General features: G+C 40.5%; 1 protein-coding gene across 2 annotated transcripts; it reads left to right on the top strand.

The window, feature by feature from the left end:
- Positions 1 to 1,067: 1,067 nt before the first annotated feature.
- enpp4 (ectonucleotide pyrophosphatase/phosphodiesterase 4) lies at positions 1,068 to 9,425 on the top strand. 2 transcript variants are annotated; one of them, XM_030750775.1, is made up of 9 exons: positions 1,068 to 1,217; positions 2,872 to 3,109; positions 4,578 to 4,871; positions 5,018 to 5,122; positions 5,676 to 5,874; positions 5,977 to 6,150; positions 6,361 to 6,630; positions 6,762 to 6,896; positions 8,440 to 9,401. In XM_030750775.1, the coding sequence occupies exons 2-8, from the start codon at positions 2,873 to 2,875 to the stop codon at positions 6,860 to 6,862; spliced, it is 1,380 nt and encodes a 459-aa protein (XP_030606635.1). In that variant the 5' UTR covers positions 1,068 to 1,217; position 2,872; the 3' UTR covers positions 6,863 to 6,896; positions 8,440 to 9,401. The 2 variants fall into 2 exon arrangements, with proteins under 2 accessions (XP_030606635.1, XP_030606627.1); XM_030750767.1 differs by having other exon boundaries at positions 6,762 to 9,425.
- The last annotated feature ends 5,632 nt before the right edge of the window (positions 9,426 to 15,057 follow it).

Genomic DNA, 15,057 nt, shown 5'->3' with positions numbered 1-15,057 from the left:
CCACGTTTTACAGATGTGGATCATCATGCTGTCAAGAACGGCTTCTTGACATCCACCATTCCACTGAGAGCATTTCTCACGAGGCTTCGGTGAGCAGTAACTGAAGATCAAATGCATCTCTCCTTCCCTTGACAGAAATGCCAAAGGAAATTCCCACACAAGGCTGTAATGTTACCTTTAGGGGCATCATGTTGGCAAATATTATCTCGTAGGGTTGTTTTCAAGTGATTTTAATAAAAACTACGCACAACTTGGGCCACTCTACTTTTTACTTATTGTGGAATCTAATATTTCAGAGAGGTGTGGCTACAAGGAGCAGAGGTAGTGAAGATGGATGAGTTTAAATACCTGAGGGTCAACCATCCAAAGCAATGGACAGTGCACAAGAGAGATGAAAAAGAGAGCGAAGGCAGGCAGGTGATCTGTGCAAGAGTTAAAGGGAAGGTTTACAAGATGGTAGTGAGACCTGCTATGAAATTTGGTTTGGAGAACAAAAGACAGGAGGCCGAACTGAAGATTGACCAGGATGGAGAGGATTAGAAATGAGTACATCAGAGGGACAGCTCAGGTTGTTAGAGAGGAAAAGCTGAGATGGTTTGGACACGTGCAGAGGAGGGGGAATCGATATACTGGACAAAGAATATTGAATATGGAGAGGAAAAGAGTAAAACCTCAGATGAGGTTCATGGGTGTAGTGAAGGAGGGTGAGATGGAGGCAGATGATCCGCAGTGGCGACCTCTTAAATGGAGCATCTAAAAGAGGAGGAGGAAGTGTATTTGCCTGCCGCTTCGACTATCACGGGATCAGGCGACGGTTACGTCAAGTTTGCCACAACAAAAGCAAACGGTGACAGGTGTATACCAAAATTAAAGCACTACATTTTAAAAACTCCACGAATAAATCAAGTTGTACAAACACAGCTTTTATTAATTATTCATAGCCAATTACATTGGTATTCAAATAGGAAACGATACTATCAGAAGGCAATAATCATACTGTTTTGTAGTACCCTAAAGGGCGTTTAAAAGCGCGATTTTATTTTGAAATTTCCCCCGGAACTTTCTGAAAATTGTATTAGCCAGCTAGACAGCGTCCCGGCAGGGTTTGTGTGTTTTGTGACAGTCTGTCGATGATGTCGGTACGAAGATAGGCAGCGGGGGACAGGTATACAGAGGCGCTTTGTGGCGGGCATTAGCTGTCACCTCTGTAACAGCAGGTAACCCTTTTAAACTCACTGTTATGATGCGAACGCCGTGACATTAGCAAGCTAACTTGATATACGAACTAACAGGCTCCCCGCTGAAAGTGAAAATACAAATTTACTAAGTTGCTTGATGTAACTTTAAAAAAATTGCTTTCAGTCTGTCTAAAGAAAAAAAAAAAGATTTCGGCATTGTCTTCGGTGTTTATTCGCTGTGTTGTAAGTAGCGTTGTGTCGGTATTTTCCCCTTTAAGAAGCGCTACTTCCTTGTCAGAGCTGAGCTTCAGTCTGTGGCGTTCACACTATTTCCTACAACACGTGTGTAAAATATGAATAGATGTCTTTAAATATTTTGGACAAAATATAGCGCTGTGACGTGTTTATAAAAAGGCACATTAATTGTTTTTTTAATATTGCAAATTGATAAACTTAAATGGCAAAGTTGTTGGAGGAAATAGTCCCAGCATTCCTTTATCCGCTGGAGGTGCATTTATGACTTTTCTTGTGCATTTGTGGGATGTGTGTGACGAAAATCTGCATTTGTAAAGGGACATTGTCCGGTTCGGTTGCCCGTAACTTTGTATTTTAGTCCCCAAATAGTGCGTTTGTCTTTTGTGAATTTGCGTGTAAAAGATGTTGTTCTTAAACTCTACTGGAGTAGCTTTGCATGAGTTACTGTTCAAAATAAGCCTCATTGATCGTATTCTGAGCATAGTTGCAGCCCCAGTTTATTTTCTGTCTTCAGCCAATGTTGTTAGCTGCTCCTAAACAGAAGCTGTAGAGCAGCAGGTGAGTGGTTGGGGCTCCTGTGCAAAAATATGGCCATATAAGGACTATCTGCTGTTATTGATTTCAAGAGTGGAAACAAACAGTCTTAACTGAAGAGCTTGTAGCGGACTGGAGCTTTTGGCTCACAGGGATTATTTGAAATTTTGACCATGTCTAATACGAGCTTCCATCAATGTAACTGTATAGACAGAGTGAACCGCAATAAGTTTCCTTTCAGTGTGACACAGTATAGGAGTGAGACTACAGCAGTAGCCATCAGTGGGTTATTGCGTCACTAAAACTCACAACGGAAACTCGCAGAACTGTTTAAAAATAATCCTCACCCCTCACCTGGCTCACTGTGACATCTGTTCAAACCAGTTCCTCCACTACTGACACATACTGTTATCACTTGACTTACTTATGGATCTTGTCTACACAAAACATCAATCCCACCATGTGGTAACCTGCAGGAAGAACTCCTGCAGGAACCTGCAGGAAGAACTCCCTTCAAGCTTAAACCTGACTTTTGAGCATGCTCATGCTGGAAACAGAAACTGATGTTTGTTTTTTAATTGGCTGGAATTTTCAGGCCAGTTGGTCTCAAAATGACGACAAAACTATAAGTTTCATTTCCTGTAAAGCAAAAGTGGTGGGCCAAAGAATAATTTTGGTGTTTCAAGAGCAGTCCCATTTTCTCTGCTGTCTGAGAGTCATACCTAGGACACCTGATCTATTTTTTATTTATTTATTTATTTTTTTGGTATCTTTACTCTGAAAGTAGATTAGTGTCCTGCAAGCTGTCTTTTCAGCTGTCTCTTCTAGTTTAGTGATTTGAAATTAAAACCACAAAGCTTTGGTTAGATATTTCAGGTTCTGTGTTTCTCTGCCACATTTTCAGGATGTCACTTAAATTAGTGCTGGGCTTCCTGTGTGCCATCGGCACTTGGGCCTCAGAAAATGACACCGCACAGCAGGGCCCTCTGCCGCTACTCCTGGTGTCATTTGACGGGTTCCGAGCTGATTATCTGAAGAGGTTCCCCATGCCGAACCTGAAGCTCCTGTACAGCCAAGGGGTCCTGGTGGAGCAGCTCACCAACGTCTTTATCACCAAGACATTTCCAAACCATTACAGCCTGGTGAGCCTGCTTTGTTTGTGTGTGTGTGTGTGTGTGTGTGTGTGTGTGTGTGTGTGTGTGTGTGTGTGTGTGTGTGTGTGTGTGTGTGTGTGAGAGAAAGGTGATCTGCCTGATAGCTGTGTGATATTCTGGTCTAGACAGAAAACAGTTCCTTCCTTTGAATTTGATGCCAGAAATGAGTAACGGCTTCTGTTAAAAAAAAAAAAAAGCCGTTCGCAAACTCTAACATTTTTATTGGTCAGAACCACAAACTGCATAGAAGATGGACGTAGTGAAGGCTTATTGTGAGGTCTTTTTCATTGTCACTATATTAGCTTTGTGAAACACTGAACACTCATTGGACTAACACATATGATTGACAAGCCATTAGCCAATAGGGCTGCAACGATTAGGCGACATTGTCGACAATAAAAACGACGAATTTGACGACAAATTTAATTGTCGATAATAGTCGTTTATTATTACTGGTGATTTTTTTTTGTGGTTTTTTTTTAACGTAGTGAGACATCTTCCTGTCCGTTTATCTCTGGCGTGCTTCACACATGCGCAATCCGGTTGATAAGTGTTGAAGGAGAATTCCATTTCCGGGTCCAAACTGTCACGTGATCAATTTTCCACAATTCTGTGTCCCTGGTTGTTTTAACTCTAAAAAAACACACTCAGCTGTGATTTTACCGATGAGAACGAGAAGCGGAAATGGCTGCGGTTGATAAGGTATATTACAATCATCTTTAATAGTGAACAGTCATTGGTTATACCGTTGCTGTTTATTTATTAGCATTTGGACCCAGAAATGACTTAAAGACCGGATAGCATTCAGCAGCACGTTTAGTGATGGGGATACTGGTGAAACTGTGCCAACTTTGTTTTACAGAGACGAAAAAGTATTATATATATATATATATTTTTTATGGTTGGAAAAATGGACCGTTAAAGTTATATCAGCAGCAAACCTAAAAGTTTTGAATGAAGTATGTGTTTACTACCACATTTTAAATAACCTTATGCAAAATGTAAAAGCTGATAGCTAAATAAGTGCCATTTCATAATTATGTGATTCATAATCCGATTAGTCGACTAATCGTTTCAATAGTCGATGACTAATCGACTATCAAAATAGTCGTTAGTTGCAGCCCTATTAGCCAATGAGCATAACCCTGATTAGTCTGCCTTTCTGATACTAATGAACAACAGAATGAACTTCATGTTGCAGTCAATGAGAGTTGAAATTAACAACTAGCAACTAAACTCACTAGGAAAGCGTTTCAAAAATGTTGGTTTTGCACTGTCACGTAAACATAACACTGCTTTTGCGTCCATGTTGTGCAGCGTTCCTGCTAATGTAGAAATGTTTGCAGCAAAATAAAATTGGTGCTCTTTTTTTCTCCTAAATTGAGTGCATGCAGTAATGGATAATAGAATAAAATCACATATACAGTATATTACTATAATTATTATCCCTCTGCAGGTTACTGGGCTTTATGCAGAGTCTCATGGTATCCTGGCCAGTAACATGTATGACCCCATCAGCCACAAGCACTTCAGCGTCCACAACGACTCTGACCCGATGTGGTGGAACGGGGCGCAGCCGCTTTGGATCACCGCACTCGACTCCGGCTATAAGACGGCAGCCATGATGTGGCCCGGCTCTGACGTGACCATCGGAAACCGCACAGCTACACACTTCTTTCACTATGACCCTCATGTAACATTCCAGGAACGACTGGGGAATGTGACAAACTGGATGTTAGGAAATAAAAAGGTTCAAATGTCACGTTTGCTGTAATTTATAGTTCTTATTACAGGCTTCTTGTTTGTGGTGCTTTGTGGAGTCGGTCAAATTTGGAGAGCCTGGAAGGTTTGATAGCCACTGTCTGAGATGCTTTATCAATTTTATAATCTCACCAGGAGCAAGGAGTGAAGTTTGCAGCTCTCTACTGGGAGGAGCCAGACCGAACAGGCCACACGTTCGGCCCTGACAACATCACTGCTATGGGCAAAGTGCTGAAGGAGGTGCAGTAATTTTGTTGAGTTTAAATGCTCAAACAAGCCCACTAGGTTGTGACTCCACTGCAGCACACTTGCATATATGCATATCCACACAACAGTTAGATGCAATTTTTATGCCAGCAGCACTTTACAGAAATTTGCTGGAATGTTTCTTATTTCAAGTTTCCCTTTCTGTAACCGCTTTTAGTGCTCGGCAGTATTACTGGATGTTAATTTGATACAGATTTGTGGGTTTATATAACAGGAGTGCTAACAAGTCTTTTTTTTTTTTCATGTTTATAAACATGAACAAATGTATCGCTCATTAATTTGAATTGGGTAGTTTTTGGAAAAAAATTTTATTTTTAGTTGCTTGATTATTTTCTCCCTTATGATGTCTTTTTTGGTTTTTTGGTTTTTTTGACCCACAGATTTGCTCTGATCTTGGTAGATCATGCTGGTCATTATTGAAATAAATGGGCTGCATCAAATATTACAGTGCTGTAGTAATGAATGGTTTCAGGAATTTGCTCAATGGAAATGTTTTTGATGGGTCTGTCTGCGTGCGTGCGATCAGGTTGATGACAACATTGCCCTGCTGATGTCTGAGCTGAAGCGGACCGGCCTCTGGGGTCAGATCAACATCCTGATAACCAGCGACCACGGCATGGCCCAGTGCTCAGCCGATCGCCTCATACGGCTGGACGACTGCCTTCCTCCCGACAACTACACACTGGTGGACCTCACACCTGTCGCAGCCCTTATCCCAAAGGAAGGTAACCAGGCTGGCATCATCTTACATTAGATAACCTAACTTGCATCTCTGTTTTTCTGTGCATTGCTCTTACAATGCATTTCCATGTGTGTGTGCTATGCAGATGCTGAAGCTGTCTTCAGCCAGTTAAAAAAGTGCCACCCCCACATGAAAGCATACTTGAAGAAGACCATACCCGATAGGCTCCACTACCGAAACAATGCGCGCGTCCAGCCAATCATACTGATTGCCGATGAAGGCTGGACCATAGTGCAGCGGGGGAACAAGCTGCCGAGATGTACGTGCTTTCATTTAAATTTCTGTACATATTGTGATTCCTCATTCTAACAGAGGAAACTTAAAAAAAAAAAAGTCAGTGTTTCAGTATGTTTAGAATAAAACAAAAAAAGGCAAAGCAACTGCCTATAATATTAACGCCTTGTAATGTTTATAAATTACCAAATGTAAAATGACTCCACCGGCTTCTTTCTCTCCTTTTCTCCCTTAGTGGGTGATCATGGCTATGACAATGCCCTTCCTAGCATGCACCCTTTCCTGGCAGCGACAGGGCCCAGCTTCCGTCAGGGTTATCAGTTGAGCAGTTTAGAAAGCGTGGATGTTTACCCACTCATGTGCCGCCTGCTGTCAGTGCCCCCGCAGCCCAACAACGGCACCCTGACCCAGGCTCGGTGCCTATTGGCTGCTGAGACCTGCGTGGATGTTCCCCTGGTTATCGGCCTGGTGGTTGGGGTCCTATTGGTACTCACTACAATCACTGGTGAGTAAGAATAATGTGTCTTGTTCAATTATGTTGATGGAGGGAAAAAGGGACCCAGACTAGACCCCTGTGGAACCCCTCCTCGGCTTCTCCATCAGAGTAGCAAGCTAACAGGACTTTTTTCTTCTCAGTTTTGTTGAGGTCACTGAACATCCGCCGCCCATCGGGGTCCCGGCCCTTCCAGAGGCTGCAGGTCGACTATGACGATGATGATGACCCCTTGTTGGAGTAAATGATCTCCGTCACAGAAGTGTATTCGTTTTATTTGCTCAAAGCAAGGGCAAAGCCTGGAAGAAAGGCTGGAGAAAAAAGTGTGGTCTGTGTAAGTTAGTAGGCTTATCAGTTACAACCCCCCCCCCCTCCTGCAGGCATGTCCATACAGCTTCCAGCCTAGCTACTTTCAGATCACTACTTAACACTGTTCATTCATAGCTTGCACAGAGCAAACATAAATTTCTTTTTCAGGCTGATTTGAATTTAAAGGATCGATGCTAGTGGTGAGAGCTGGGTCTCTAACAGCAATCTCAGTCTATGAGTCCATATATCACAGGGGCAGCGTATGTTAGAAAGTAAAGTGGGGATAGAGGGTGCAGCAAATGGCCCAGAGTGGACTTGAACCTGAACCCAATACAGTGCTTTTTTTCTTTCTTTTTTTTTTTTAACTATAGCAAAACACAGCACTTTGCCTAATACGTACACTCACTCCTGTGTTAACTGTTTAGTCTGCATTATGCTTAGTTTTCTGGCATTATAATTCTTTGTAAAATATGTTACTCTGCTTTATTGGACTGGTCCATATTAGCAATCAGTCGTGGGTTCCCAACTGCACTCCTTTCATGTGAACAAGCTTTCAGCTAAACTGGGAAATCCTTGATAGCATCCTCTGTGTGACTGCTCAGCCTGATTTACTGAGGTTAGGTTTAGTGAACCCAGATAAGGAAAAGGTATCGTGGGTGTGTAAAACTAGCTTAATAGTACAGGCCTCAGGTCTGTGCACAGCTTCTTTGGAGTTGTGCACTGGTATAAATACAGCTGTGTGGTAATGCTATATTATATTGTTGTTACTGAGTCTTCTTAATGTTACTGCTGTTAAAAATCCTTGGACTTGAACATGTGACAAAAAGCCAGTGGTGCACTGTGAGATCAGTGTTTTGGGGAAATATTGGAGAAGTCTTTGGTGAGAGGACAGTAACATTGAGACTGATGTTGTTATTCTTAGAGGTGAAACAGAAGCTACTGATTTAAGAGATTGTTTTTATTTGTTTCTATCTTTCCATGGGATGTTTTTGTTTTTTTGGGTGGTATGTGTAGTGTTAGATTTCATCAGCAGAGGGAGCCAGTAGCTCATTTTGTGTTTCCTGTGAAATGTTTTTGTTGGAATTATGAGTTTTGATTGTGATAAACCTTCAGATTTCTTTATGTACAGTTCTGCTTTATTTACTCTGCTGTTCCCCAAGTCTGTCAAACCTGGACTTGTAAATCTGAATTTGGCACATTACTATTAATTTGTAATATTACAGGAAATGACTTCCAGTGGCTTTCTATGCAAGTTGTTCACTTTAAAGTGAAGGTGTGTCAGGTGTCCATCTGTGCTTCTATATATGATTGATACCAAAGACAGTTAATCAGATGCACAAAGAGAAAATCAGCACTTAAAAAAAAAAAAAAAGCGGTGTAATTGTTTTTAGCATCAGCTGGGTTAGCTGCACACTCACCTAGATTTTTACAAAAGCAAATTCAGGTAGCAGATTGAAGCTTGAAGAGTAACTTCAGAGGCAGTTTTTCTTTCTATTTAGAGGTCTGGTGTCCTGCTCAGGGAGTTGAGAAAGCACACGGCTGTTTGCAAAGATCGAAAACTGTCGCTGCATAAAGTCACGGCATGAGCCTGTTGATGTTTAACTTTCATGCTCTTTGCAAATTCTACTAAATGACTAAACCCAACAAGGGATGCATCCAAATAACTAGTGTTTTGTGGGAATATTGCTCTTATGCTTGTAAACTCTACTACTGTCCAAAAAGAAGTTAAAGAACATCAGTGAGACTGCTGCTAAATCCTCACCAGAGCACTGGATGGACATTTATTTAACATGTTTGTTGTTTAGTAACATTTGCTGCAAACCACAGTGCCCAGCTGTGTGTGGGAGTTATTTCATGTATTTTTTTTTTTTTTTTTCTTTTTTGGTACATTTCAAGAGATTTATCAACTGTAACCACACTGTAGAGTATCATAAAATTTGCAGTCCAGTGCAGTGCTGCTTGCGTACGTCTTTAACCACTTAAAATGCGAATGCTGTAAATTCATAACACTAGCTGTTCACTCTCCTGCATCTAGCACATACAATTACTTCTGATGGCTTTATATAGTCTGCACACACGGGCAGCTGTTGCTCAGGAAATAGAGCGAGTTGTGAGCTGTTAAATTCACTGGTGTTGTGACAAACGCAGCACAGAAGCCTCTGTCTCAATTTATTATTATTTTTTTTACAGCTGTCATATTTCTGTGTGTTTATATGCTACTTGTATGCTGTATCTTTGCACTCTTATATTAAGGCTTGATCCTCAAAGTTACTGTTTTCCAGAGTATAAATTAAATTGGTACTATGCAAATTGTGCTTGACTTATCAAGAGATTTGATGAGTTAGAAAAAATAAAAATGATTGCAAAATGAAGTCTGATTCTTTGTGCGGTGATTCAAAGGAGTATTAAAGCCCCTTATGTTAGCTGGGGTTGGAAAGAACAAGTGAGACACGTTTGGAAAAATTAATTTGTATTCCTTTATATTTTTTTTTCTCAGTTGCAGTCACAACATTACAATGTAATAAAATGGTAAACATATAAAATCAAACTCAATACTGACGCGTATACATTTGTTTTGTGTTCAAAACCAAATGAACTGTACATGTTTTCATTTATATTTCTTTCACATCATTTAAAATCTGTCATAGTTTCTATGTACTCATCTGTATTATTGTAAATCTTTGTCTCTTCACAGATAAATAGACTTTATTTTCAGGAGGTATTGTAACAAAAATAACACATCTCCTAATGGTGGCTGCCTGGAGCCACTGAAAATATTCAACTCTTGTCCATAATGCTTTTAGTACTATCGTAGACACACAATACACAAACAGACTGGAGGTATGTGATGTGTCTTCTTGTTTCTCTCCCATGTCATTTGTAGTTGGTCTTATTTGGTGTGAGTTAGGGAACCCCCCCCCTGAATGGCATCTCTCATGAGCTGACCCAGGAGCAGTTTGAACACCTACAGTGAAGTCAGGAGACATTAGCCAGACAACCCCCACTCGCATCAAATGCAGTACGCACCTATGTTTTGGCCTGTTCAAAATGAACTAATCAAATATATGAACCCATTTTATCATGATCAGCTGGGCTACAGGAAATCAAGGGAAACAGCCGGGTTTTTACTTTGTGTGCCGACCAAATGAGACGTGTTTTACTTTGTAGTTGCTGGTAGGCTACATCTTTGGTCAGGACCAAACTAGCGGTTCCTGCCAGCTTCCAATCTTTTATACTGCGCTAATGTTTAGAACTTGGGCAAACTGAGAAATTGAACAAATATTTGGCAAATACTGACAATTACAAAATGATAAAAAGTCACGGTCATATCTAACAGCGTACTTGAAATATATGGCTAAAAGTTGGTAGAAAGATGAGTTGTAGGAGATTATTTATAATCAAATAATACTTTTGTCTTTTTGTTGTTTAAGTTATACAAAACCTAATATGTGAAGTTTTTTGGGAAGCATCAAATTCTGGCTAAAAACTAGCTAGTACATTAGCCAGTTTCTTATATGTTAAACTTTTCACTGAAACAACAAAAATTCTCCCCCTGGCTCTGTAATTTATTTAACCTACATAAGCCTTAATACACTGTTAATAAAGTTATAATGTATAACAGATCATTTTTGTATCACTAACCATTGCTTGTGGAGGTTTCCGTTGCAGAGAAAAGATGAACAAGCTAAAACAGAGCACGGTTGTCTGGCAAATCACCTCCAAAAACTTCATACTGCCTACAGATCTAACATCAGTGTGCTTATACTCAATACAACACGATGGCACAGATTCCTACGAAAACACAGTTTCCAGTCAGGCTGAATTTTTCTTCTCTCATTTTACATTCTGAATATTTAGAACAATTACTATCAGTATTTCAAGGAGCCGCCTAAGCAAACCCATGGAACATAGATCCAACTGAGGAGGACTACCAGAGAAAGGTATTTACAATCAAAATGCCACCCACAAGAAAATAAAAGTTACTTTTGCACATCAAAATCGCTACTTTACTTTTTTTTTTTTCTAAGCTGAAGAACACGGTAGAAAAGCAGGATCCTAACAAAATAAAAGCTCATGGTATATCTTATAGGTACATCCAAGTTAAGGTTTAGTTTGACCTTCCCTGTGCTTATAGTATCCAAACCTGAGTCAAACCACTGAAATCCTTTCTATTCATTTTCTGTGATTGAGTATATGTGCCAGAACTACCAAACTTCTTCATTTCCACTAGGAAAGGATTTGAATTGTCATTGGACTCAGATCTGGTAAAAACTGGTCTGAGATCAGAAACGACTTAACATTAGGCCTCAACAAAACCATAATGAGTGACGGTACTTTCACAGCTCTGCAAGCAGGTAAAACTTTGGCTTTAAAAAAAAAAAAAAAAAGCATATGAAGCATTCGTGACACAGTGTGGTAGCTTGTGCTCAGGCATACACACACAAACATCACACTCAGCCTTACCACAGGCCTCATACTCTTTGTAGACCCTGATAGTGGAACATTTATGTGTTTTATCCAAAGGAAAAAAAAAAAAAACTTCTTTACAATAAGATACACATTCCTCAGTCAGGAGGTGGCATTCATCCCAGTTCTTCCCAAGTTACAGTTTTCCCCTCCCGACTAATTTTAATCCATCAAAAGACAATCCTGATAGAGAAAAGTCCATAAAAATAATCACCAGAAATATTAAAAAAAAAAAAAAAAACGCAAAAAGCTTCAAATCTGTAAACAAATGGTACATCACATATTTGCATTTCTGCACATCGATACTTTATGGTTTATTTTTTCCTCACTGAGAGAAAAAAAAAAGAGGCTAAAACATGTATAAAAACAAGCAACATGTGAGAACAGTGATGTGGTATTTCTGTAAAGGTTATCTAAGGCCAGAACCTTCTTGCTCATAACCTTGCATAGCTGTGGATGTATAGCCATACAACAGTGACACAACACCGATTAAATTGAAATCTTCTTACAGCGTGGGCATGGCTAAGGCTCTGATTTTCTCGATGAAGGAAGAAACTTTTCGTTCGGAGCGGGCAGACTCAGTCGTAGGCCCAGCGCGGATCATTTTTGACTCTTGGGTGATACAACCGAGACTGAGGTATGATACCTGGACTTGATAACTGAGGCTATTTCTGAGTCTGAACGCTGCCTATGAATAGTTCCGTATAAAGAAAGGATTGTATTATTTGGTTGCTTCTAACCTGATTTGGCTATAACACACCTGATTTCTCATTGGCTGGAGCTCTGGGTGCAAAGAGCTGTGGATTAGATCAAAAAAAAGATCAGCGGTCACCGCTGAGGAAAAACATGTGGGACAGCTGCTCTGAAGCTCAACATAAACTTGGTTTAGCAACCTCTAAGCGGTGACACTTCAAACCTTTGAGCCTCTGCAGTGGCCATTTATGTTTGCTCTCAAATCTAAAACAATCATGGGATAATTTTTTAATTTTTTTTATGTGAAACTAGCAGGAGATGTCTGACTGTGTTCTCTGAATGGCACATACTCCATTTACAGGACATCATGCTGATGCAAGTATGCCGTTTTTCCTTTGATTTCCTTGTTCTTCGTGTACAGTGCATGTCCAGATCAGAGTGTACCAGAAAAGTAGCACCACCCTCCTATGACTCATATCTTAAAAAAAAAAAAACAGAAAGAAAGGAAAAAGAAACCACCTCCACGTCAGTCAAGCAGATAAGGCATTGTTGCTTTGATGTGTTTCACAGAAATGGAAAGTGTTGCTGTTTTTTATGTACGCTCTCGACATGAAGAGATGCGACTGTTCAATCAATCTGAATGTGAAACGCTCAGGTTTTATACACATATTTGGCTAATTCGTCACTGTAACCACAACTGTACAAAAACCATCTAACTTCACTCAATAGCACCATATGAATATTGTTCCCAAATTATAAAGGGGTAAGGGAGTACTGGACATTGGTGTGTGAGTGTGTTTGTGTGTGTGTTCAAGCAGTGAGGTAGGGATACATCCCGTGTTATTACACTACTTTTCACTGTGTGTCTCTCCCTGCTTCAGAGGAAAACTGTGTGTGTGTGTGTGAAATGTGTGTGTGAAGTGTGTACACTAAGCACATCTCCTCCGTGTTGGAGACTTGCATAGCTTCTGCAGGACAGGAAGAGCAGTTGTCCGTTTGGACGGAGCCTTTGGCACAGCCTTGGCTGATAACTGAAGGCAGTACTCAAGTTGCACCATAGAATTCAAAGAGACAATCTGCCCTTATTGCACCATAAGTACATGTGTGTTTCGTATTTGCACCATATGAAGTGGGATTAGCAGCCAGTTGACTCTGAAGCTCGAGAGTGTTGCACCATATGAACACTGATGCTGCTGCTTCTGTCGTGCGTTTGCACCTACTGTTTCTACTTTGCAGCAAATGGACTGATTTGTCTTTTGTTTTTTTGTTAATTGGCTAGCACCACAGAAAAATAATGTGAGCCCACCTATCATTCGCATCGTTCACACTTAAAGGGACACTTCAGCATTTCTGGTATTAGTCTCCTTTAAAAACAAAAATCCACATTGTGATAATAATTACAGTTTTATCTAATCAATATGTTGATCTTAACATCGTAATGTCCACCAGATCATCAGTGGTAGGGTTGGTGTTAAGGTTGCATTTTAGCCACATGCTAACAACAACAACTACATTTCAAATCAAGTCTCTTACATGCATTTAGGCCTTATATTTTTGTCTGTTAGAAGATTCTCCATATAAAACGGTAGATGTGAACCCAACCCTAACCCTGGTTTAAGGGTTAGGGTTGGGTTAAGCTGGGAATGTTTCCCAACGTAGGGATCAGGACTACCATTAAGGTTTGTGTGACAAATATTAAAGGTTGTCAGATTTAGTTAAAACAATTGGAAATTTTTTTGTTGTTGATCCAACTGTGTTTTGTTGGTGGTCTTAGCATTGCCTCTTGGTTGTTTGAGTATCATGCTGACTTTTTTGCTTTCCGGACACGCTAAGTGGTTTGCAGCTGAGCAGTAGTGGGGTTGATAGCACCTGTAAATCTGAAGCCATGTTTCTGAGGGTGGATTGCCCACTTTGCTATGGGGACAGGTTGTGGCCTCAAGTAGAACAGTTTAAGTATCTTGGGATCTTGTTCACAAACTGGGGGAGAGTGGAGTGGGAGTTTGGCGCAATGTTTGCAGTGAAGGTGAAACTGTCAATTTACCAGTTAGTCTATATTCCTACTCTCACCTATGGCCATAAACTGTGACTTAAAGAATAAAACTGTGGATTAACAACTGTCAGAAATAAGCCTCAAAAGGCTGTCTGGACTCACCCTAAGAGACAGGGTAAGGGCTAAGAATAGAGCTGCTTCTTCTCAGCATCAAAAGAAACCAGCTGAGGTGGTTCGGGCATCTGACCAATATGCATCCTAAAAGCAACTTAGGGGAGGCCACTGAGAAGACAATTTGGGGTAGACACAAGACACAGTGCAGAGATTATGCCTCTTGGCTGATTTGGGATGCTCCCTGGGAAAGCTGGAGTCAGGGGCCTGGGAAAGGGAGTGCTGGGCAGCTCTACTTAGACTACTAATGTTGCCACCCAGACCCATATGAGCAAAAGAAAATGAATGAATGTCCCAATGGACATGTCCAACAAGGTTGTTGGACATGTTGGGAATGAGTTCCTAGAACTCAGTTTTAATGTGAAAACTTAAAATTACAGGTTTTACCAGTCATTCAAAAGGTCCTCATACTTGAGAGGCTGAAAACTGGGAATTTTTACTGGATGGCTGGTTTAAATCAATCACAGAGTTATAATTTAATCACTGAAAAATTAATTCTATATATAAATAATTTCAATTGCCCTCTGAAAGACTTTTTCTTCAATTTGACACGAGAAAAGAATGATCAAAATGACAAAATTTGTCATTAACTCTGTCTATGCCTGACCCTCATAGCAAAGGCAATCACAGAAAGTAGGAGAAAGTCGACTCATAGCATAGAACTCGAGGACCCCCCCCCCCCCCCCCCCCCCCCCGACGGTGTGTGATTTCAGGAGTTGCAACGTTCCCGTTGACATGCTGATGACTAATATCTCTGCTCATGTGTTTTCGCCTGCCAATGTAACAGCTTGGATTACAGGGGTAAACAA

Source organism: Archocentrus centrarchus, chromosome 2 (genome assembly GCF_007364275.1).
Source record: "Archocentrus centrarchus isolate MPI-CPG fArcCen1 chromosome 2, fArcCen1, whole genome shotgun sequence".
In the NCBI taxonomy this organism is placed as follows: Eukaryota; Metazoa; Chordata; class Actinopteri; order Cichliformes; family Cichlidae; genus Archocentrus; species Archocentrus centrarchus.
Note: the sequence above shows the minus strand (reverse complement) of the source record. Positions and strands in the feature narration are given on the sequence as shown.